The sequence below is a fragment of the Perissodus microlepis genome, chromosome 14 (genome assembly GCF_051167445.1).
Source record: "Perissodus microlepis isolate ML-2025 ecotype Zambia chromosome 14, ASM5116744v1, whole genome shotgun sequence".
Lineage (NCBI taxonomy): Eukaryota > Metazoa > Chordata > Actinopteri > Cichliformes > Cichlidae > Perissodus > Perissodus microlepis.
The window spans coordinates 32,200,701-32,225,535 of record NC_140474.1 but is presented as its reverse complement, the minus strand read 5'-3'; the positions used below and the strand labels follow the sequence as shown (position 1 = coordinate 32,225,535).

Here is a 24,835-nt window from a genome sequence, read left to right as displayed (position 1 = left end):
ATCAGGAGTGCTGTCACCGTGCTGTACACACACAAATGATGACATTCAGTCATCATTAATGATTCCTCCTCCTGCTGTCTGTTATGTACTGTGACAGACTAAAGGCTGCTTAATATTGCTGTCTCTATCTATTGTCATTCTGTCTGTTCTCTGCCGCCTCTCCTGCTCCCTCTCTTTCCATCTCTTCTGCCTCATAAACAACTGAAAACGCTTCACTCTTTGTGAATTGGCCAGGAAGTGGAGAGAGGATTGTTGCTAAGTGCAGTGCTGCTTGCCTGTCCCTGACATTTAGGATTTTTTGTTCTGTGTACCAGCCTTCCCATTCTGCCTGTCTGTCACACAAACACACGGTTACATCACAGCGTCTCTGCTACATATGGACGACAACTATTTCAGGGATGTCTTTGTGCGTTTCATAGTTTTATTTCAGATCCAGAACACACGTACAGGACTCTTTTCAATGCTGCCACGTGACCTGTAGCACCCAAATCTTTCCTGCTATAAGTCAAATGACAAACTTGGTCTGGCCAAACAGAAAATGTAATAATACACAGCAGAGAGATTCAATAGAGAACCATAACAAACTTTCACACGCCTGCAGATTGAAATATGAACCCAATACGATCAGATTATTTTTAAAAAACATGTTAATGTTTTCTGTTTTCAGTACATTTCAGTTTACACTTTTACTCTCTGGACCAAAACAGTTCATCTTGTGCATTTCCATTAAGACAGAGAAAATGTTAGTTAGCAAGAAAGCAAGTCAAAGCAGTTAGCATAAAGATTTATAAGCTAAGTCCTACATCCATAATTTTGTTAATAACACCAATAATAAATAATAGAGGATGTTAAACACTATGATTCCTATATAACAGGAAACCTGTTTTTTTTTTTTAACCTACTACTGATAACCTTTTAGGTACTAGTTGAGTTTAATCAGAGTTATTCTGTACAGTGTGAAGCATAGAGCAGGATTTAGAATATTTATGAACTTCAGATACACAAGCTCAAAACTTTAGCATATAAATAAATTTAAAAGGATATTGTAATGTACGTTTTCAATTAAATTAATATGTGCAAAATATCTGTCTGTTGTTGCAAACAACAACATGAAATATTAAAAATATAAATGTAAAATTCTGTCACTTTCAAAATACACACACACACACACACACACACACACACACACACACACACACATATATATATATATATATATGAATATATATATATATGAATATATATATATATATATATGAATATTATAAGTTGTAGAGCCATTTCTTTCTCTGCCTTATCCAACCTTTTGTTAGTGCCATTTTGTTTGACCAGATAAAGACCTCTCAGGTAATACCTAAAATAGTCTCTGACAATCATTGGTTTTATGTAATACAATGTTTTCCTGAAGGTATGTGACTGCAGAAGCATTTTTGTCAATTACTGCTGTGTATGTGGCAAGCATTATAATCAGGGGTGCACATAAGTGGTCCGCAGGTGCGCATTCGCTGTCAAAATAAAAAACGCGCACCAGATAAGACGTTGCAACGTGCGTTTGCGTACATAAGATTTTCTGGAGGAGGACAGACATTTGTTTGGAACTCTTAAAGATGTCGAAGAAGCAAGCTTTAAGTAATTACTTTGGTGTTCTTCCACCTCCAAAGAAATGTCAGAAGGAGTCCGAACTGCAAAAGAAGCGCGTATTCTCGGAAAAGTGTTTGCAGGAGGTGAGCTGGCTTCAAACAAATGATGAACGCACAGAGATGTGGTGCAGAATATGCCGTGAAAATCCCACTCTACCGGACAAAAACAGTGTCTTTTATATGTACGCAAACGCGCGTTGCAACTTCTTATCTGGTGCGCGTCAAACACCAAACCCAAAGAGTGTATCTTTAATGTACACTATTCTCCCACACAGTAATCCTTAAAAAAATTGATATATTTTTTAAAGGATTTTAAAGGTTTCCAAATCATGTTTTGTTTTTTGTTTTTAAAAAGAGAGAATTTAAACCCAAGTTATATATTTTGCTTTTATTGAGGATGTTTAATTAGCATAGAAAAGTTAAAATATATTGATATAAAATTATTATTAAAAAGTGTGTTTTTCAGTGTATTACTGTACTGGTACAGTAGAAAGCAACACATTATATAAAGTTCTTGTAATGAGGGTGATGGTGTATCAATTTTGATGTATGATACAATTCCTTAATGCTACAATCATATAAAATTCTGCACGCTTCTTTTGCGATGACATATTTCTTACTGTTACAATTTAGAAATTGTTTGTGTACTACTGAGTTGGACATTCCCTTTTTTTTTGTTTTTGTTTTTTGAAAATTGATTTTCCCTCAACCCAGCTGCCAGAGGTTTCTTTCTCCCCACTGTTGACACTTTTGGTATGGCTCTCTAATGTTTAAGGATCTTTACTTTATGATATACTAAAGTCTCCTTACAGGACTATAGTGATGACCTGCTGATAAATAATAAAATTTTTTTGAATTGAGTATAGTAGTGCTGTCCAGATTGTTGAAACTGGGAGCCTTAAATTGTGCTGTGAAGTTCTGGTCATACACACTTCCTGCTTCCATTCTAACTACCTTATCTTTCTTCAACCAGCTCCGTAAAGCAATTGAGGGCTCAGTGACTGTGAAAGGTGTGAAGGTGCGCCCCCCTCTGGCCAGTTTCCGGGACAGCGGCACAAGCAGCAGCGAGAACGAAACCACCGAGCTCCACAAGCTGTGGGACCGCCACAAGAGCATGTCGCTGCCACGCGAAAGCACCCCCTCCGAGTCCGAAGAGAAGTCCCAGTAAGGGAAAAGGTGATGAGGAGGAGGAGGAAGATGAGATGAGATGAGATAGCCTTTATTTGTCAGTTGCAGGTCTTTTGCCCACAACCCCTGAAGCATTGAGGTCTTTAATCACCCAAAGCTACAAACATGCAAAAATCCTCAGGGCTCAGGATCAATAGGCCAGCTTCCTCTTCATCTCTCGCCTCATCTGCTCCTCTCCCTCCTTCTCTGCTAACTTCCGTTCTTCCCGGACCACCCAGTGCTTTCTCCAGGAGCCTTGCACTGACCCAGAGAGACACTCCACCAGAGGAGTGGAACAAAACCTGTGCCCTGCTCTCCATTTACCCTTGGGAACCCACAGCAGAGCCAGTGTGGATTAGGGTTACCGAGACTGGGTTAAAATGAAAAGGGATTCTTTCTTTTTTTCGCTCTCTCTTTTTTTTAGCAGACTTTGTTTAGCTTGTGTGTCTTTTGATTTGGGATCAAAGTTTCAACCTGCAGATGTAATCCTTTGAATGAGTCTTCCACTTAAGGTAGAGAAATTCAGCAGTGGTGACAAGGAAGACTACTGTAATGTGTGCATGTGTCTTTTGAAAGCGTGTGTGAGTGAAATGAGACAATGGGTGTGCGCATGAAGAGGGAGGTAGCAAAACGACTATATCCTACAGGATTTTTCTTTTTAATTATTACGTCTCAAGAACACATGTTAGACATTGTTTTCCTCATTTATCTGACTGATCAGGTGGTCTGGGTTTGACTGGAATTTGCCATTTCTTTATAAATTACACTGCAGTTTGTCCAGTAGTGGACTCATAAGGGGAGAGATGCCTTAGCTTTTCTGTGTTTTCTTATTTCCATTGCCCCTCTTTACCTCTTCACTTCGAGTCCTAATGGTCAGGTTGAGAGCAGAGCCTATGCAAGCAGACTTGCCTGTTGGCAGCGACTGAGGCACCTGTAGCCTTTTTCATAACGTCCTTTCATGCTGTAGCCGCAGCCTTCACACGCACATAGAAACACACACCAACACTTTTACGGCGATGCACTCGGCGAGTCAAGGTTTTCTGCTTATCTAAATATAGCTTTTAATAAGCATTCTAGAGAGGGTTGGGGCGGATGGAGAGGGCAGGAAGCAAGTGAGGGAGGGAGGAAGAGCATGGAGCAAATGGATGGCTGAAAGAATGAAGCCGTCATTACCTAACCAGCTGCTCTGTGCTCTCTCATCAATCTGCCTTTGAGTGCCATGTAAGTTTGTATCAGAGACATAACCCCAACAGATAAACGGCGGGGTGGTTCACAGGGTGAGGCGCACAGTGCAAGTGTGCCCAATGATGACGTGCGGGCATGTGGGAACCATGACAAACATTAGTAGTAACATTATTTATTAGAAAGCATTAAAGAAAATCTATAAGTGACCAGCAGAGAGCATTCACAGATTTAGTTTAATCATTCATTCCAGTTAATTTACCAGTCCCATCACCAACTTCATCACCACTGGAGAAAGTTCCGAGTACTTGTCAGCTTACCTGATTCAAATTTGGCTGATCTCAACTTCAAGGTTATCTTCTCGGGCACCACTGGACCATTTTCACCAGTGCAGTTCATATAGATTACCATGCCCAAGAAGATGGTTCATTGACTTGAGACCTGCCGAACTTTAAAACGAGTTAGTTTGATCACACCTCGTGTTAAACCAGAAACCTGACGCGTCAATGTTTTAACTGCAGCGGGGTTTTAGATTTCTGTCATGACAGATAACGATAAAGTACTTTGAGTTTAATCATTCATGTCTGCCATAATGCTCCAGGCTCGGCTGCTCATCAACAGTAAAACACTGATCTGGTTTGCCTAGCGTCTAACCATCTTTTCCCTATATTTGTTACTTATTTTTGACTACTGACAAACACATCTTTTAAAGACACGCTCCTTTTTTTCTTTCCTTTTCTTTTTTTTTTTACTGACACTACTTCCTGCAGAATTGGCCCTGAATGCCTTAAACTCACACACAGACACACACATATCCCTCCAAGTTCACTTCTGTGTGCGATGTGTTGCATGGATTTTAGTTCATCGGGTGGTGTCTTGTCTTGCTGCACCCAACCCCCCCATGAATTGAAAACGCACACAGTGACATAGCAGCATGCCTTTGCATGAGAGAGAGTGCATGTGGGGGGGAGTTTTCTATGAACATAACGTACCAAAAAAAACCCAAAAAAGTCAAAAGCTTGACAGGAATGAATATGGATGGAGTGAATGAGGTTTGCCATCATGTGCCTGTGATTTTTGTTCTCTTCGATGGCATCTTCCACTCATCCAGCGAGCTTTATTCAGCCCCTGATTTTAACCCGGGATGGGGTGGGGGGGGATTTTTGGGTTAGCACATTTCTACTTAAAGATTAATATATTTAATTTCATTCCTGTAATATAAAATCATTATTGAATGTCTTAACCAGTCATGACTTGTTGGAAGGAAATTTGGGGCTTGTTTTATATTTGTCGCATTATGTTGATTTTTAAAGTTAAAGTTTCTTTTTGTTTTTTTCCTTTTTTCTAATGCAAATTTTAACGTGATGTTGGATATATTTGTGTTATTATAGACTTTTTTGTCCTTTTTTGTAAAATGCAAATAACACTAACTGGGGGACTCCCGATGGCGGGAAAAATGGAAGAAATGTAATCACGAAGCCATGAGACGTTAATGTGGAAGCGACCAGCATGCGGTCCACTGTTGACATGTTCATTTCACAAGTGCCTCCTCTTCTTTAACAGCGGGAATAAGCAATTGACACTCGGGGTGTGTGTGTGTGTGTGTGCGTGTACACAACCAGAGAACCTGCTCTGTACACACAAACAGACACGCAAATACAGTATGGGAGTGGGGTGGGTGAGGTTTCAGAGCATGTGAGGGCACTTATCTCCATGGAACCTGCCCCAACACCCCCATTACAGCTCACCCGGGTGGGGGGGACAAGTGACCGACATCCACTGATTTGGTTCTTTTCATTTGTTTGTGCTTTTCATCGATTTTCATTATTCCAGCTCCTGCCGCAGCCTTCCTCGTCTCCGCCGACATTTTCACTGCGTTTCATCTCATTTTGCTAGCAGGCGGACCCAGGCCCAGCTACATGCATATTTATTAGCCAGTGCTAATCAGAGTACAAGTAGTACTTTTCTTTTTTTCTCCCCTCCTCATTTTGTGTTTTGTTTTTTGTTTTTTTATGGTTGATCTATTTGTGGTTAATCAATTTGTGCAATAACAGTGGTTCATCTCACTTTGTAACCCAGTTTGAATCAATGGCGTGAATGTGGTATAACCTTATTTTTGTAAAGAAACCTGAAAAGTGTAAAAACATGTATGTGTAGGCAGAGAAGCTACTCTCACACGGGAGCTACTGTGTGATGAAGCGACGATGGAATTAGGGGGGTTGTAACAATCCTGAAACCGACACAAAAATCCAGAATCTTCCATGTTCATGTACCATGATGCCACTGTGGAGCGGTTAACTTTTTAAGTCACTGGGGACTTATCTATGTTTGGGTTTGGTTTCGTTTTAGCCACATGCTAAAAAAAAAAGTAAAAGTTAAAAAGTTCCATTTCAAATGAGGCATTGAGGAATTGCCACTACAGTGTTTTCTAAAAAAACGTTTGCATTTGGGTGTTTCAAACAGGCAATAAGCTTTAAAAGAGGTGGATGTTAACCTAACCCTACATGATTCACCAGTGACCTGTGGATGTTGATGCCTGGTTAAAGGTGACTGCTGTAACATTAGGCATGAGAATAATGGACTTTTTGCTTTGGAGAACAAATAATGGTTTAAAGCAAAGGTTTCCCAGAAGCTGCCATGAAAGCTCACTAGAATCTGTGTTGAAATATTAAACTGTTCACACCTTTAGGTCTTAAAAGGAAAATGGGTTTGACACCTTATTTGGTTTTTGGGAAACCTTTACCTTAAACATTAGCTGCCACTGACATACAAGCGCCTACCCCAGATTTTCCCTGATAAAACAGGCTCCTGGGAAAGTTTTATTATAAGCCCCTCTGTCCTCTCCTTCAGTCTGAGAGGCTTTGATAAGACCCCAATCCCCCATCAGCTGATGAGGGTAATCTTTTATCCACTCCTAAGGGACTGTAATTACTGGAGGCCTCCACTACGGCAAACCCCTGAGGGCCAAACCAGACCGAGCTGAACAAAATCCAGAGCTATTTTTCGCACCGAAAAAAAAAAGAAACATTGTTTTTGTATATCAGTGATGAATAAATGAGATTTTAACAAACATGGCAATTTGTTGGAGACTTCTTTCTTTTTTCTGTCTTCTTTAATTTCTGCAGCTGCGCTTCTTTGCTGTCTGCTCTCTTTCCTCCCTTCAGCAGCAGCTGGAAGGCACCTGGAGTGTTGTTTTTGTCTTTGACTAATACTCCCAGTGGGGAGGCATACACACAGTGATGCCACTACGGTGTTCAATATGGTTCAGTCTGTCCCAAATCTTTTTAAAGCTCTGAGAGTTACAGGCTTCACGCAGCTTTGTGCAAACCCCTTTTGGTCAGCGGAGAGGTCTTCTAAGAACACTCACCTCCTGTCCTATGCACGCTTCTGTTCTAAAATCCAAACAATCCCAGTCTACCTCATATTAATAGCCTCTCGTGGAAGAAAGAAACTTTTTATAATCCATATTTACATAGGTCTGAATTAAACAAATACACATATTTTTGTTTGTCTCTACTAGCAACTTCAACACAAGAGCCAGAGTGAACTGAAGCTCTAGTACTTATAGCATTATAGAAAAACAGATTTCATTAACAGTATTAATGTAATCTGACAGCATCTGGTTTAAACAGAAAAACATGGAAAATTGTTTTCTCTGTGGTAGGGTCACAACAGGTCACTCTAAGGAGGGATTTGCATAAAAATCCAATTACTGCACATGAAAGACAGAGTTTTCAGGGTCTGACAACGATCCTTAAACCTGAATTGTTTCTGATGGCCAGCAGGGGGTAAATCTTGTGGCTTCAAAGAGAAAATCTATGGGGAAAAAACAACCTTTCATCTTACTTGATCTTTAGTAACGCTTTTCTGATGACTTTAGCGTTCTCTATTATTCAACAAAGAATTTCGATTCATAAATTATGATCATTAGTGTTAAGAAGGCCATTAAACCAGGTTTTGCTTTAAGGGCAACTGGTTTCAAAGAGCTGAGATGTCAGTGTAGAATGCTCAGATCAAAACTTCCAAAATGAGGCTTTGCAGTAACCACAGTGGTGCTGTGACTGTCCATCTTTTATATACAGTCTGTGGTAATGGCTCCGAGACTTCCTCTCTTTGAAGTTTAGTAACCAAAAAAGGAGAGAGAGGTCGTCCACCAATGGAAGGGACTTAATGCACAGAACAAAGTTTCAGGTGGTGATGTCCATCTTTTATATACAGTCTGTGTCCTTTGAGCATTGCTGCATTCACTCACGGATGGACACGAGATGGGCACAAAGATTAAGAAGGATTGTGTGCCTGGTAGACATTTATGAGAGCAGAACACACAATAAACTCCATCTGTCCGTTGCAGCGTTTTAACTACGCTACATTTCCATTTCCACTTTTTTAGATAAGGGAGGTGAAAAGGCTCCCTCAAAAGAAATGCCAATGATCTGGTCTTCCTTCTCAACACCGCTGCTGTACAGCTGTAAACACGACATATCCAATGACATTAAAGTGGGTCAAGTGAGTCTGTTCCAGCACCGCAGCTCTAAACTGAACTAACAGCCTTCTGACTCTGCTCTTCCAGCGGGAGTCTTTGTTGCAACAGTTGGCGCCATAATGAACAGACAGTACACACTTTTGTGCTTTCCTGCCCTCTCCTTCTGCTGCTTCCACATTCACAATTTGCAAACACACACACACACACACATGCACACATCGTTTCTTCATTGTGTTGTTTTGGTGTGAAAGAGAGGGGAGCATCTGGACTGTAATGGGTGGGGAGTTCTGTGCTAAAAGCTTAATGAGCTAAATGAGTTCATCGGTTAGGTAGGCTGCAGCTCTGTTCCTCACTGAGTTTAAAGTCTGACACTCAGAACTTCTCCAGGGAGACTTGGGCTTGTTTACATGCATGCATGTTTATGGAGATCATTTCATGCATTTTTTTTAACCCCAAATAATCTGAAATGCATTGACTGCAGCTGTAACAGAGAGACAGAGTTGAAAGAATAAAGTAAACTACCCGATGTTTCCTCTCATGAAACACCAGTGAATGGGGTAAAAAGCACTTGGGCAAAGTGCCATACATTCATGCTGACAAGGCAGATGTTCAAAAAAAGTCTTCTTGTAAGTTTTTACAGTGTGGGAACTTCCAAACTTTTTAAAACTGACTGATATCATTGATGGTATGACGTGCAGTCATCCATGCTCTGTTTTTTGTGGATCATCACTATCAATATCATCCAAAGCACAGTGGAAGCATTTACTGCTTCCGCTGTACTAAAAGTGGATGTAACGAGTGTTGGCAAGCATGTTTTACCTCTAGTTCCTCTCAGTTCCACATATTCCACTCAGTAAGTGGTAGACGTGAAAACTGAGCTTAAATGAGCATAAACAAGTTGATATGTTGTTTTTTAAAATTCAATGTAAATTAAGTGTTTTGTTCTCCTGCCCTTTATTTGACTTCAAAACAGATTCTACAACAGACCAACTATTAAAGTAGACCTGCTGGTGATGGTTAGGTTTGTGGGTCGGGGATCTATGTAACCTCAAAGTTTTCTAAGAAGTGTGTGTGCAGATTGCAGGTAGAGAATCTGAGTGAGACTGAGAGGTTGTTCTGAGAGCTGACGCTGCTTACAGTCAAGAAGGGAGACGCAGTGAGCACCACTCTGCACTCTGTTTGCTCTCTGATCAGTGACAGACAAACCAACAACCATTAGACATTTTTGTACAAACACATATTTATTCCACGTCTAAGAAAAGACCAGATTTTGATACAAATTGGACAACAAAGATCTGCTTTAGTTAAACAGAATACGTTTAATTTACTCAATTAACATGGAAACACAGATTAGTTGAATCGTCTAAAAACAAGGATTCCTGAAGTCAACCATGAAGGTTTTGAACAGTTTACAACATTTTTAGAACAAACACCTTCAAACCAATTTGAAACTTTACATCAGCAAATAATAATTCAATAAATATGTCATCTTTTACTGCAAAAAAATTGTTCCAGAGAAATAAATCTGCAGAGTAAAACCAGCAGGTTTAGCAGAATAGCAGCACAGTCCCCCGTCTTCGTTTTGACAGGATACAGAGGGCCTCAGCATTGAGCTGGAGGTCACATGTGTTTTGGAAGCATTATGAGATCAGTACACGCCTCAGTGATGCCTATGAAACTGAATTGAAGTGTAAAAATACAAAAGGTGCACAGCTGGACTGATCAAAGAGAGGAGCTGAGTGCTCTATCAGACACATGTGAGCCAGATGATGGTGCAGGTCTGAAAGTACTGTCCCATCAGCCTCCGCTGCTATTAGCAGCGTGTCTATTCACTGTGCTTCAGCAAAACAACACAAAGATGAGCTTTGCATCTTATATCATCAAGTTTTGCTTTGTTTTTTTTTTCCTGTTTTTTGTGATTAAAAACAACACTGGGAAAACAAGAGTTGCTTTATTTGACTAATTACCACACGCCTGATAACAATGGGCTTCCCTGGGCTTTTAGTTCCTGCAGCACCTGAATGTTCCTGAAGGGTTTGGAGACTTTTGTTTGGAAAGTAATGTAAGAAAACATGATGTTAACATGAACTTAATAATCTGCCTGATACATTTGTGGGATTGTTAATGCATTGTGGAGTGTTTAGCCTGATCATCCTGGTAGAGGGGTTGAGACAGCGAGAGATTTACTGGAAGCAAATGATGTGATTGCAAGCTAAAAGAGGAAGTGGTGGTGCCACGTTGTGCTTATACTATAAATAATGATTAATTAGTTACTCATTTATATAAATATTCAGTGCACATGGCCACACAATTTGCATAAGCTATAAACAACACTATAATGTTATAAAAGATAATTTAAAACCATGGGAGAAACCACGAGACACACTATGTGCGCACAGGTCAGAGGTCAGCCCCAGTGTTGTAGACTGGGATACCCAGGTGCTCGTTCCCAGTGAGTGCTGATTTCCGGCGAACACTCACCACCAGGGTACCGTCAGGGTTAAGGGTCCCACTGACTGACAGGGGGTCCATATCCTCAGGGAACAGGGACTTATGGGTGAACGTGTCACTGATGCTGCCATCATCCAAAACCTGAAGGATGGAGATGAAAAGTCAAACAAGGGATTGACCAGCTGGGAATGAAAAGGAAGAAAGGGCACAGAAAAGTGAGAAGAGCAACAAGGCCAGGGAAGGTGCTGGGGTGCAAAAAGAAGGTGAGAAGCAGTGAAAGAGATGGAGGCAAGGAGTGCTGCACTGCTCAGCTGGTGAAGAACAAGCGGGGGGAAACAGAGGCAGAGGAAAATGAGCACTGACTGCTGCTCTCTGAAGACGCTTTTTCACTGTTATAGGTCTTCGAGGCAGGTTGAACGCTTGTGGATTTTTGCCAATTTGCCTTCTTAACCCTGTTAAAATGATTTTCCTGGACTGCAGCGAAGGCTCTTCCCACTTATCCTTCTGCTCTCTCACCTTTTAAAAATGATTAACGTCAAACTGTGAGGGGAGGCGGAGAGCGAGAAAGCCGGACAGGCACCAAGCTCCAGCTTGTCTGCAGCTCAACAGACCACGTCCGAGTCTGATGTGATGGATATGACAGCGGTCCAGATAATTTTACTATACAACAGCCAGTCATTTTTGATTTACGAGAAGATGCTGTCTTCTCATAAACATGTTTTATTATGATAAATTCTGTGTTTTCAAACTCTTTTTTCTGGCTTAAGAAATTATTTTATGTCTGCTTATGATCCCTCGTGTGATTTAATGTAGCACTGATGGTGAGACACAGATGGAACGGCCAAGCTTTGTTGGTCTAGGTGCATCTCTGCACTCCCACAGTCAGACAACAAAGTATTAACTCCCCACTTTTACAGCCTATACCACCAAGAGAGCACCAAATCAAGATTAACATCTTTTACGTGTTATATATGTGATTTTATTTTTCTATTGTGCCTTTAACCATAATACTTTTATAAATGAGATGATACCTTGCTCAGGGGAACCTCATAGTAGCCGTTCGGTGGATTCAAACCCCTGACCTTCCGATTATTGGGCGACCACTCTACCTACTTAACTATCCCTGTCATCCCTGCCAAGTTTGACTATCATCAGCTCATCTTTTTTGAGAGTGTGCTACATGTTCCACCTTATGCAGCCATGGAAACATAACTACAGGGAATACTTCCACTAGAAGGAATAATCCCTGTCAAATCCTCAAGACCAAACAGCTGCCTTTCACCATTAATTCACTGATACTTGTTCAAGGGAAGCAACAACACAAAGTTTAGAATTTCTTCCTGAGACCAGGTTCTCTGAGTTCAGTTGAAGTATCAACAGCTGAAATAGATGCCTGCACCTTTTGTATTTTTACACTTCAACTCAGTTACCTCTGGCAAGGAAATGTTAAGAAAATGTTTCTGTATAAGGAAGTGTGTATGATTTATTTATTTTTTGTCCCTAATCATAACCAATTAGTACCTAAACCTATCTGCATAATATAAAGTCTGACTTAATGCATAAACCCAACCAAACAGTGTCATTAAAGGTAAAGTGCAAGAAAAATGGTCCCAGCAGAACTTATTCTTGTCTTATGGTTGAAAGTCATATGATCTCTTCACCCTGTCTGACTCCTGACATTGACATTTGTAAATTATGATGAGGGCTTTCTGACTAAGTCAGAATGGAAGAATATGTTACTGTATTTGTTTTCAGAAACTCACAATAATCAGAGTCACTCATGGAAATTAGAAAGCATTCATAATAGTTAAAAAATTCAAAATATTAATCAGTGATTCAAATGGCAGATGTCATACTTTGTGATCAACAAACAAAACATTGGACATGACTAATGATAATTCATGGCAGCAGCTGATTTGTTTGCAGTGATTTTGTAACAATAACAGCTTTACCCAGACATGAGTGATGCATCCCAGCGGTCCCACGAGTGCACTCATGCACATTTGCATGCTACAAGAGTTCACAAATACCCTGCTAATTCCCTCTCACTCATTCAGAAATCCCAAAACACACATACACCTACACACCTTCTGGGCGTGGATGACCACGTGTTGGTTGTAGGCCAGCACCACTACGTCATGTGGCTCAAACTGGCTGACATCAGCTGACATGTAGTAGCTGTCTCCCAGACACCTCACTACACCACCTGTGCTGGTCTGTCCAACTGTTGCAGCGCCCCCCACAGGAGCTGCAGAATAAATGCACAAACATTACAACCGTATAACGCAATATAGTTAATGCTCACGGAAATGTGTCACAGACAAAATGTAGAAAAGTCCATCAACATGTTAACGTTATGAAATATTTATATTTGTAAGACATTTGTTTTTGCTGAAAATATTGTGTTGTGTCTAAAAAAAAAAGTCAGCTCCAGATTGCAGTTATGGTCTGTATTTGTATAGCGCTTTACTTGGTCCTAAGGACCCCAAAGCGCTTTACACTATACACAATCATCCACCCATTCACACACTGGTGATAGCAAGCTACAGTCTAGCCACAGCCGCCCTGGGGCGCACTGACAGAGGCGAGGCTGCTGGACACTTCCGCCACCGGGCCCTCTGACCACCACCAGTAGGCCTCTAATAGCCTCTTGAGGCTGAGTCCCAAAGTGGGTCAATTGCAATGGACACCCACAAAGAAATAGCACAAATAATAGTATTAAAAGTGGATTTATAGAATTTTTAAAACAATCTTGGCCCTCATGGATAGTTTGAACCTTCATGAACATTTTTTTTAACTGTTTTGAATCTTTTTTTTCTTCTTTCTTCTTCTTTCTTCTTTTTTTCTTCTTTTTAACTTTTTTAGGACTTTGTTAACCCTTCAAAGTTTTCATTACTAAGTAGTGTCACTGAATTTGACATCTTGACTTTGTTTGCTGTGTTTGTGTCTTCAGTAGCATATTTCAATAATATTGAATATAAAAAAGGCAACACGGTGGTTAGCACTGTTGCCGCACAGCAAAAAAGGTCCTGAGTTCAATTCCACCATCAGGCCGGGGTCTTTCTGTGTGGAGTTTGCATGCTCTCCCCGTGTTTGTGTGGGTTCCCTCTGGGTACTCCGGCTTCCTCCCAAAGACATGCAGTTAGTGGGGATAGGTTAATTGGTTAATCCAAATTGCCCATAGGTGTGAATGCAGGATTGAATGTGAGCGCGAATGGTTGTCTATCCCTATGTGTTAGCCCTGCGACAGACTGGCGACCTGTTCAGGGTGTACCCCGCCTCTCGCCCTATGACAGCTGGGATAGGCTCCAGCGCCCCCCGTGACCCTGAAAAGGATAAGCGAATGGATGGATGGATAAAAAAGGCATACAAATAATATGTCTATTCTTAACATAGTTCTGTAAGCAAGGTGCAAAGCTAGCAAGCTAGCTAACGCAAAACATAGCACTTCCATCTCTCCTCTAAATAGAAGAACTCTTGGCTCCTGAAAAACAAGATGGTGATTATCATGAAGCTGAACCAGGGCCTTCAAAGTGCAGAGTTAACAACCAATGGGTGACATCACAATGGGTGCCTCCATTTTCCATATACAGTCTATGTTTTCAGCCTAATTAAATAAGATGTTATTGAGTCAGTGCACTGTGTTTATTTACAAAGTCCACAGACTGGATTATTCGGAATTACTTATGGCACTAGCCATATATGCACAGTAAACACAAATTATTGGTTAATTTATGAGTTCTAAACAGTTTACTTAAACTACTGTGCATTTCAATGTGCCTCATCTATTAGTTTGACACTGAACGTTTTAGCTCCCCATACAGAGTCCTGAGTCTCAGTTGTTTGGGTTGTTTCCAGATTTTAAACCACAACCTGTGCACTTAGAGGCCCGTGGACATCCGACAGGGACAGACTGAAGGGTCAGTCTGGGCCGTCAGTGTGTTTTACTGCTTGTCAGAAAATAAACAATATTTTGGTAAAGAAGAGACACAACAGGGCAAGAATTGCTTTCATTTTATTTCCACCTTCAGTCCCCATCAGTTCTCAGGTAGCTCATGAGAAACTGAAAATATTCCTATTCAGTGAAATAAAATTTTTAGTCCGGTTATTGATTTTGCTTTAATCTGCCTGTGGGATCATAAACCTTTTATTATTTCTGGTCGTTACAGCTCTGTGCCCTGTGCAGCATAACTCATTTAACACGTCATGATAAGTCTATATCTGCACTCCACCTTTGCTGTAATAATTTTCACATTGCTATTAAATGCACTGCATTTATACAGCTCTTTTCCAGCCTTATTGACCACTCAGAGTTACTCCATTATGTTACCTGGCAGACGATGTCTGGAGCCATGTGCGCTCTCACAGCTAAGGCTGGTTGCTGTTTTTCAGGTCTTTTTTATTCATTTAACCTAGAACAGTAACATGGATTACTAAGACCTCTTTTCTGCTTATGTGTAAAATAAAGAAAAGAGCTACGACTTACCATCACGGTACTCGTGAGCAACTGCTCGAAAACAGCTAATGTGGAGCACGATGAAGCTAAGATGACCTTTTTTGTGCACTTTTGACACACATAATAACAGCAAATTAAATCACATCGATCAGATCAAAGAATACACAAACCCTAGGACCTTTTGATCAATAATTTTTTATTGGCTGCTGACCCTTTGCTAAGCCCCTTCACTGAACAGTGACTCAAACCATAGCAGGTCTTCAGGCTTGTGATTTTTGTTCTTGCTGAAGGATCACAAAAAATAAAAATACATGTTTTTATGTCTTTATGAAACTAAAAACAGAAGCACAAATGTGTAAGTTATGCATTTCTGTGTCTTTATGTGCGCCAGTGTAGATCAATCCAAATATTGATAGTATTGATACAAACATTGGCATCATATCGATACTGGTGTGATAGGATCCATACTTTATTTCTATCCTCTAACAACAGAAGCTGACCCAAAGTGCATTAGAGACAAGCACATTTACATTCCAGCTCTCCAAACAAACAGCTGAAAGATGTGTTTTGTTGTATTAGCTAATTACTGTAGAAAGTAAAAATCACAATGTGGTAATTAGAAGTGAAAGGCCACCAGATGGCGAAAGCCGTGGTTGCAAAAAGACCTCCAGTCCTATAGAAGTCTGTGGAAAAATAGCTTTTTGACTTGACCTCTACGAACACTTTTCTGATGAGTTTATAAGCTCAGTTGTTCATTTCTGGGCATGTTCAATACAGTTATACTATGTTTAAGAAAAAGTATTATCTTTTGTGCAGTAATTTTGGCTAACTAAGTGTTTATAGCTTCCTTATTCGAATATTAGGTAAGAAGATGTTGAAAAAAGTGTTTTCATTTTAAATTTAGAAAAGAAAAGCCCTGTGTGAAGAAACCCACAAAAATGCAGGTGTAGCATATATTAACCTATACTGACACAAGAGTTCCTTACCATCATGCCCATAGAAGGGTCTGCTGTGCCTTCTGAATGGGGCCAGACAGTTTGGTCCTCCAGGGCCTTCCTCTCCAAACAGACTGGAATGATCGGCGTAGTCAAGAAAAGGCTCAAGAATTGTATCCAGTGAATCAGATGATCCACCCAGAGACCCCTCTGTGCAGTAAGAGCTAGAAGTGCTGTAGCGTGCTGACGAGCGGTACGATGAGGAAGCTCTGCGGCTTGAAGATGTCAGCGATGCCATAGTGAGGGACACGCACAGTGCCAAAACACAGTCTGACTCTTTGAGCAACCAGGCTTCAGAAAACAAGATTTTGTTTCAAATACAAGGCTCTACTGACAAAATACAGCAGAAGCAGTGGGCAACCCAAAGCTACTCTCCAGCCAGAGGTCCTTGCTGTGGGCTTTTATAAAGCACTGGTGCATTGTGGGTCAGTGGAGCACACTGTGGACTTTACTGTACTGTATCTCTCCTGTGGCCATAAATGGCATTTTGTTTGACCACTGGGGCCAAGAATGTAACGGACAAACTGATAAGGAGTGGAGACCCTTTCTTATTCACACACACACACACACACACACACACACACACACACACACACACACACACACACACACACACACACACACACACAGGGCACAGATAAGTAAAGAGGACCTCTTGGAGATGCTTCTGGCATGTAGTCAGAAATAGCAAAGTGATGGACTGACCCCACACGTGATGCAAGCACTTTATCAATAATGCATGAACAAATTGGCCATTGAAATCCTTCTAAACTGCTAATGGAATAAAAGATACTTTAAGATGTGTAACGGAGAGTGTTTTCCCCAGAGAACACATTTCAGAACAAAAGTTAAAGGTTGTTGTTTTTTACCTTTTTCCCTCCAGAAGAGCCAGTGTAAATGCAGGCTCTGTTGACCTTTTCCATTCCCCCTCTGAAAGCTTTAATTGTAATGACATTTGCCTTCTGATGATACAGTCGCCCTCCAAACAGTGCCACACATCAACAATGACATTCAAGAGCGTCATATTAATATGTTTTATGGTATGTTTGTTTGTGCATTTTTCATCCGAGGATGTGAAAAATGACATTCAGCAGCATGTCATTTTGCCCTTCGGGCTAACACCAGCCTCAGTCGGAGCAGGGACACAATCATGTACAACCTATAAACCTGAAACAATCCAGTTAATACAAGCAGCATACATCAACATGACAGTCCCAATTTGTGCTGTCAGGTGAAACACTTGTATCCGTCCTTGTATAAAATATCATGCATTAATAAATCCTCTGTTTTTCTTTTAAAGAGGCTTTTCAGAGCTTTTCAAACATCTTAATTATATGAGCTAAAAATGCACAAAACACACAAAATGGACAAACATTAAAAAATGTAGAAACTCAGTCGTGTGTCCTTCAGCGTCTCACACTCAGCGGTAGAGGGGTTCATCTGGCCTGCTCCACCCCCCACAGCAGTCCACTGTCTCCACTGGGAATAGTTTTAGTCTCTTGTGGCACATTATGGTCTCTGGAGCCAGAACATAGAGTCTCTGCTGACCTCTAACAGATGGTGTATCTTAGCTGCAACATGGATGATGGGATAAAAATGGTCAACTGGCGTTAATGAGGTAAAAGGCTAGAAATAGCAGCTGCTGTAAATTAAATCTTAAACTGTAGAAATTCTTCAAATTCGGCTGGAAACATGTATAAAATCATCAATTACTTTCAAATATAACGCCTAACAAAAAGCAACAGGCAAGGATGGGACTGTCTGGCCCTCTATTGGTCCAGACTGAAATATTTCATTTTTCACTGATGAACTAATTGTTCCATTGAACTGCGTGCTTTCCAGCCATCAGACTTTGGTACTAATGCCTTCAAGCACACTCACTTTGTGTTCCTACCTGGTGGGTTTGAAAAAACAGACACACACAGTTTAAGTTTGGCTTTCTCGAGAATGAGCACACGCACAAAAAGAAGAAAATGATCTGACACTTGCTACAATCATGGCGTGTGTGTTGGTGTCATTCCAGTGTGACTTGTGCTTGCACTTTCTGTAACTTGGCACGCACACAGTGCAGGTGGTTTGGAGGCACAAATGTGCAGTCAGGCTGGTCCGTGGTATATCGCTGCAGGAGCAAAGATTTCTATACACAGAGAGAGATTACTGCAGCGGCCGGAAATGTCACAGGCTGGTAATGGCTGGACCCAGAAAGCAGACCCAAACAACTGACGTTAAGCTTAAATGGTTTATTTAAACAAATGGAGCTGGTATATGTACAGTGAAGACGTTTAATAGGAAAGGGTGGCGGACTGCTGGAATCTGGAAGAGGAGAGAGAGTATTAGGTTCAAGGTTCTTTATTTGTCACATGCATAGTTATACAAGTATAACACACAGTGAAATGAAACCTGACACGCTCCTCAACTTGTGCAAAAGGGGGGGGGGAGGAAGAACATGATATATAATATTTACATTAGGTGAATGTGCAGTAGTAGCATGCATGCAGGTGAATTCTGTACATTAAGTGAATTAAATGAATGATGATTAGCAGTGACTGGCAGGCTCAGAGTGTCACTGAAGAGCATTCTTACTTAAGAGGTGACAGTTAAAGGCTGAGGCAGGCAGTCTGACTTCTGTGAGTCATGTGGTGAGCGGTGGAGAGTGGGTTGGCAGGTGGGTTTGCAGGTAAGTACTGATATCCACTTTGTCTTAATGGGGGAAACAGCTAAACCAGGCAAATGCCTAAGCAGAGGACAGAGTATTTACAAAAACAAGACATCGCCACAGCCACAGCCAAAAAATGATTTCCAGTATTTGCCAAAGAATGATTGGTCATATTTAAACTGCTGCAGATAACTTGTTGGCCTATAGTCTGTGATACGTATGTCAAATATATCTCTCATGAATCATAAAAAGTATTTTTGAGCCACAAACAACATTCCTGTCACAAGGCAGAAGCTGCAATCAGTTTTTGGCAAAATGACTTTTATATAACCTTTATTTATCCAGCTATAAAGTCTCAAAGGACTGGATTGAATATAATGTAGCTACAATAACACTGAGTCATAATGACACTTGCAGAATAGGTACATTTACCAAAATAAACAAAGATATTACACGTAAAGGACAAAGAAAAAAAAGAGAACAGAAATCTCTTTCTGGCACAATACTGACCCTTAAGTACACAGTTTTGATGATGATAACAGACTGCAGGTGTGTAACAGCCAGCCTGAGGAAATGTGATTGGTGGTTATGCAGGAGTCCGCCCACATCTCCACTGGAAAGCACAGAGACGAGAAAAACAGCTCCATGACAGCCTGTCCCAATCCTAACAGGAAAAGACCAAACATTCAGCAGAATTAGGGCAGATTTTTGTTGCAATGTAACGTAACGATTACTGGGCTGTGCAAACATCACAGTTTACACCAGGGGTCGGCAACCTTTCTGATGATGAGTGCCATATAAAATTTCCTCAGCAGTCAATGTGCCATGTGATTGTATTAGCAATAAATTTAATAACGCTCTATATTAACAGTTACACACTATATAGAACAACTTTATAGAATTATATTTGTTCACAGATGTTGGCAGCTATCAGTGAATGGTTATCATCTATTTTGAAACAAAAAAAGACACTTTTTAACCATAACAAGAACAGCAAATGAACTATACAACAGAAAATGCAAATGCTATTTATGGTCTTCTCACAACAATGATAAGAAAAATAAACTGGGCATGTTTGTTAATATGGCATGTTTGTTAATACAGTGATACACATGTTAATGTGATCTATCCTCTCCCACTCAGAGACACAGGTCTCCGAGTGTCCAGCATTCAGACAGCTGCCTGAGGACACTCATGTGAGAGAAAATCTGCTCACACAGATATGTAGAGCCAAATACTGTCAATTAGGCCTTTGCAATGTTCTGAAGACAGTTAAACTTGTCAGGTAGTGATGTCCAGCAGGTGAAAATGCGAGCTCCATGAACACGCACAGCTATGGATTCCAGCTGCTTTCATAGTTCTGCAAACTTTGACCCCCACAGAGTCGAGGTTTTCACTTCAATCAGCTGCATTTTGATGTCGCATTAACTGGCATTAACTCAGCCAGTTAATGTGAGACAAATCCAGCTGCTCATTAAAGCTTTCTGGTTTGATCAGAAAAGAAAACATTGGTCCATACGCCTGAAAGTCCTGAAAACACATTGTGAATTCTGTAAGTTATTTTTAGCCAATTACAAGTTGAATCTGGTAGTTGGGGTTGTTAGCTAAGATACCGTCATTAAGAAGCAGCACAACTAATGTGTGTATGCGAGCTAATTTGCGATGTGCACAGCTGGCCCGGCCATTTATTTTTTAATGCACCTTCTCAGATTAATTCACTGTGTGTCGTGCCCAGACTGTGACTAAAAAATGGGCCTGGGCACTTTGACTAGAGACCCAGCCCACCAGGTATTATAGGGAAAGCCATAAAGCCTTTGGATGAAAACAAACGCTGTTGTGACAGTGATGTGCATTGTTCATCACCTGTTCAGCTCTGATGATCCAGTAAGGACATCTCCTGGTTTCATCTTCATGTTTCCCTCTCACCACATATCCAAACCGATATCATGACCAGCAGCTTTTACAGCTGTGGCTCCAGCAAACATCAGCTGATACTAGAAATTAATATTAAATAAATTCTAACAACAGCTGACCAAGCTTAAACGTGAAAGTGGGAGATAAACCAACAAGAGAGAAAAGCCGATCAGCTGATCATAGATCAGTTTCATGATTGAAGTAGCAACAGGAGAGGGAGGGGGGAGAATGAGAGAAGAAGAAACAGCTGCACCGTAAAGACAGAATAACTCCAGCTTTGTGTCTTTTTTCCATTCTAGCTGAAGTCCGGGACAAACTGTGTATTTTCTCTGAATACGGGACGATTTAGTTTTTTACGGACGCTTGGCAACTCTACTAACTTGTCATGTTTCGGCTGTGTGCAGGCAGGAATTGGACCCAAACGCAAACTCACTAGAAACGGGGTTGAACTCAAAAAGGTAACTTTTATTGCTGAACAAAGAACATCTACTAAACCTAAACTGAGAAGAATCTAACAAAACACGCACAGGGAGAAACACACAACATGAGGGGGATCACAACACTGACACAGAGAAACACAGGGCTTAAATACACTGGGAAATAACGAGGGGAATGAGACACAGAAGGGGAGCACAGCTGGGAGAAATCGGACATAACGAGACCCAAGGGAAGCGAAACTCAATACATTCAGTAGGACACAGACCTTCAAAGTAAAACAGGAAATGTAACATAGACGCAGACTTGACTAGGGGAGACAGAGCAACTAAGAAACACAGAGAACAATAACAAGGAGACAGAGGGCAGCTACTAAATACTCAGAAAACTAAAGAGAAAACAAGAAAGCCAAACTAAGACACTAGACTAAAGAATAAACTGGGGCAACAAAGAGAACTAAGATCATAATACAAAAACTCAGAGACACAAGAAACTCAAAACACTGGGTCACCGACCCAGGACCGTGACATAACTAACCTTATGAATAAAATAAAGTTCACTATCAGTAACATCATAGCTCCCACCCAGCTGTATAGAAACGCAGTACGAGTTATTGTAACTGACTGTAAAAGGTCAGCACAACGAAAATAAACTCCACCTAAACTTGGTTTATATCTGACCCAGATAGACTGCAGGTCATAACTTCTTACCTGAAGTTCAGTTCACCTGACACTCGGACCAGCGGCCGCCTCCGGTCTCTCCTCCTCCTGTCTCCACTTTCCCTCATCCACCTGCTGGCCTTTGTGGAAGCTCCGCCATAGCCACCACCAAACAACTGAGTTATTTTTACACATCGGCCATCATCTGGCCAATCCATCACCTTTCACTGTTTATACCGTTACAAAAAAAAAAATCATCGGCCAGTAAAAACGAAAAATCACCACCGCATGGCCAGTCTAGCTATGGTCGTGCCATCAGTTAACCCCGGCACGCGTGCCCACGGTTGCCCCTGGTTTACACGAACAATGACCAGCAAGTTTCACGCCCTTATTTTTGCTGTTTTATTTGCATACACTGAGAGCCACGTTTAGAACATTTTAGACAAATTTCCACTGCTCTGTGATGAACAATAAAGATTTTTCTGATTTAGATTCTAATAAGTTACACCATGACACTAAAGGTGATGTCATTAACTTCCTGTTTGTTTTGCTGGATGTGAGAGTTCAATCTGACCAGGAAACTGAGAGCACTGCACACTTCAATTTTCAAATCAATTTTTTTATACAGCGCCAAATCACACCAACAGTTGCCTCAAGGGACTTTATATTGTAATGTAGACCCAGATGATTCTCCCCCCCATGAGCAAGCACTTTGGCAACAGTGGGAAGGAAAAACTCCCTTTTAACAGGAAGAAACCTGTTATATGGTAACCACTTATATGGTAACAGCCTGGAAACACAATGTAGCCACGTATTAAGGAATAGTTTGACCCTTATTTGGAAAAGTAGAGCCTGATATAATGAAAATGCTTACTGGGGGATAGATAATTTCTGATATATATTACAGATTATTTTCCAACCTGGAGAGTCACCCCTGGTGGTAAGTACAAAAATGCAGGTTTAAATAACAAGTGCGTTGGCTTCATTTATCAGTGGGACTTTTGGCATTACTGATTTTAAATTATAAAAATTATACAAAATACAATTACGGTACCTAAATTCATGGCATTGCTGATCAGCTCTACAAGCTGGAGGGTTCTGTATGGGTTTCTGAATTTTAGGTTAATTGAAATATTTAATGTCGAAGATAAATTAAATTCAAGTACAGCTCTATAGCAGGTCTTCTATTAATATTCTGGATTTATATTGTCACAGTTTTCAGAATTCAAACTTTCTGTATTTGAATTTTCTTTAAGTCTTGACCCAGATACTACTGGATATGTTCAGCTCACAGCCTGAGCTGGAGCCATTCAAGCCCAAGTCTCATAATCAGATTTCTCACTCTGTGGCAGAGGTCTGATCTGTTCATGGCTGCCTGAGCTGGGAAGATCAGATGTGGTTCCACTCTGTTTCACAGCCTTGACAAGATGAGATTTGTACCATGAAGAAGTCTTTTTTATTTTTTGAGTGTGTCATTTTTTTCCTCGGCCCTGGTGTCAACTGTATTTTTCTGTTTTGAAAAACAGATGTAAAGCTAATCTAAAATACTCTGTAGTGCAGGTACAAGGATAAAAAAAAACAAGGGACTTTGTTCATCTTCGTAGGTTAGTATTATATGACATATTAATACTGTGCACTAGTACTGAGAAACATTTGCATCATTAAAAGGAATGTGAGGCTGAGAGCTGATCTCCTGTCATACTGAATTATCTTTCTAGGTCAGAAAGATGTGTTTTGCCTCTTCACAGGAATGCAACGGATACATTACACCGCCATCTGATAAATGATGTGCCTGACTCACAACGAGCTTTTCTTTTTGTCTTGGAGAGAACCTCGTGCTCTGCTTTTTAACCCAGACAAAAAAGGATGATCAGAGAAAAAAAACACCTCCAAGGTGAGGAGCAAACAAATATTCCACTGGAAATAAGAGGGTAAATATGAGTGAAAATGATCCTTCTTCTTGCTATTCTGAAGTCAGAATGGGATGAAAGAGACATATTTCAACAAGAAGGTAGCTGCAGACAGTAGGAGCCTAGTAGGAGTAGGGGTAATGAAATACATGCTTCTCATTTGAATGTAATCTGAATGCTTACTGATCTGACGCTCTTTGTTCCGGGAACATTTGGCCACGGAACTGTCACAAACATCTGCAGGTTATTAACATCTGCATTCTTCTCGAATAATCACTACACCTGTCAACTGTTGTGTTGCCTTCTCTAAGCTCACTTCTCAACCAACTTAGTGATATATACTCACATTTTATTAGTATATTTATACTGCTTTTAATCCCCTACAAGAAAACTGATTGACTCTGTTCGTTTCTGTCTGTGAAGTTTTTAAAATGTTGTACTGAAACAACTTTTGATCAGTCAGGCATTGTTAATGGCAGAACCACAAACAGCTAATCACAGAGTGGCATTAAGACCATAAACTGTATATAAAAGATGGACCTCTCTTTCGAGTGTGAAAAGCTGATGTGGAAGTGCCTCAGGGGCAATTTTAGCCCATTTTTGGGGGTGCTTCAACATTACACCAGGTAACCTGCTGTGTTGAAAACGTGTTTTCCGATGATGTTTGCTACCCTACAATCCGTCCTGCTCTGTAGTAAAATCAGCGACATTTGACCGTCCTGTTGCTCCCTTTGAAATGTATACAGCCTATTTAAAATCTAAAACTTAAAATTGTCCATAGCCTGCTGTTGTTACCACTGTCCTGTTTGAAATGGATACTAACTAGCTAACTGACTACTGACTGGATGCCCATTAACATTATAACTCCTGTTGTGTGTGTGTGTGTG

The 24,835-nt window shown here is 40.7% G+C and overlaps 2 protein-coding genes across 9 annotated transcripts in view; one reads left to right on the top strand and one right to left on the bottom strand.

Moving 5' to 3' along the window:
* LOC146374245 (chloride channel protein 2-like) overlaps positions 1-7,061 on the top strand; it is a 216,858-nt gene extending 209,797 nt beyond the window's left edge. For all 8 annotated transcript variants that reach the window (XM_084950684.1, XM_084950681.1, XM_084950685.1 and 5 more), the window contains one exon: positions 2,614-7,061. In XM_084950684.1, coding sequence (XP_084806810.1) covers positions 2,614-2,808 — 195 coding nt within the window. In that variant the 3' untranslated portion in view covers positions 2,809-7,061. The remainder of the gene's footprint in view (positions 1-2,613) is intronic.
* A 3,811-nt stretch (positions 7,062-10,872) lies between these two features.
* hspb12 (heat shock protein, alpha-crystallin-related, b12) lies at positions 10,873-16,612 on the bottom strand. Its single transcript, XM_084949932.1, has 3 exons — positions 16,366-16,612; positions 13,011-13,171; positions 10,873-11,064 (listed from the first exon to the last, which is right to left on the bottom strand). The coding sequence occupies exons 1-3, from the start codon at positions 16,610-16,612 to the stop codon at positions 10,873-10,875; spliced, it is 600 nt and encodes a 199-aa protein (XP_084806058.1).
* Positions 16,613-24,835: the final 8,223 nt, after the last annotated feature.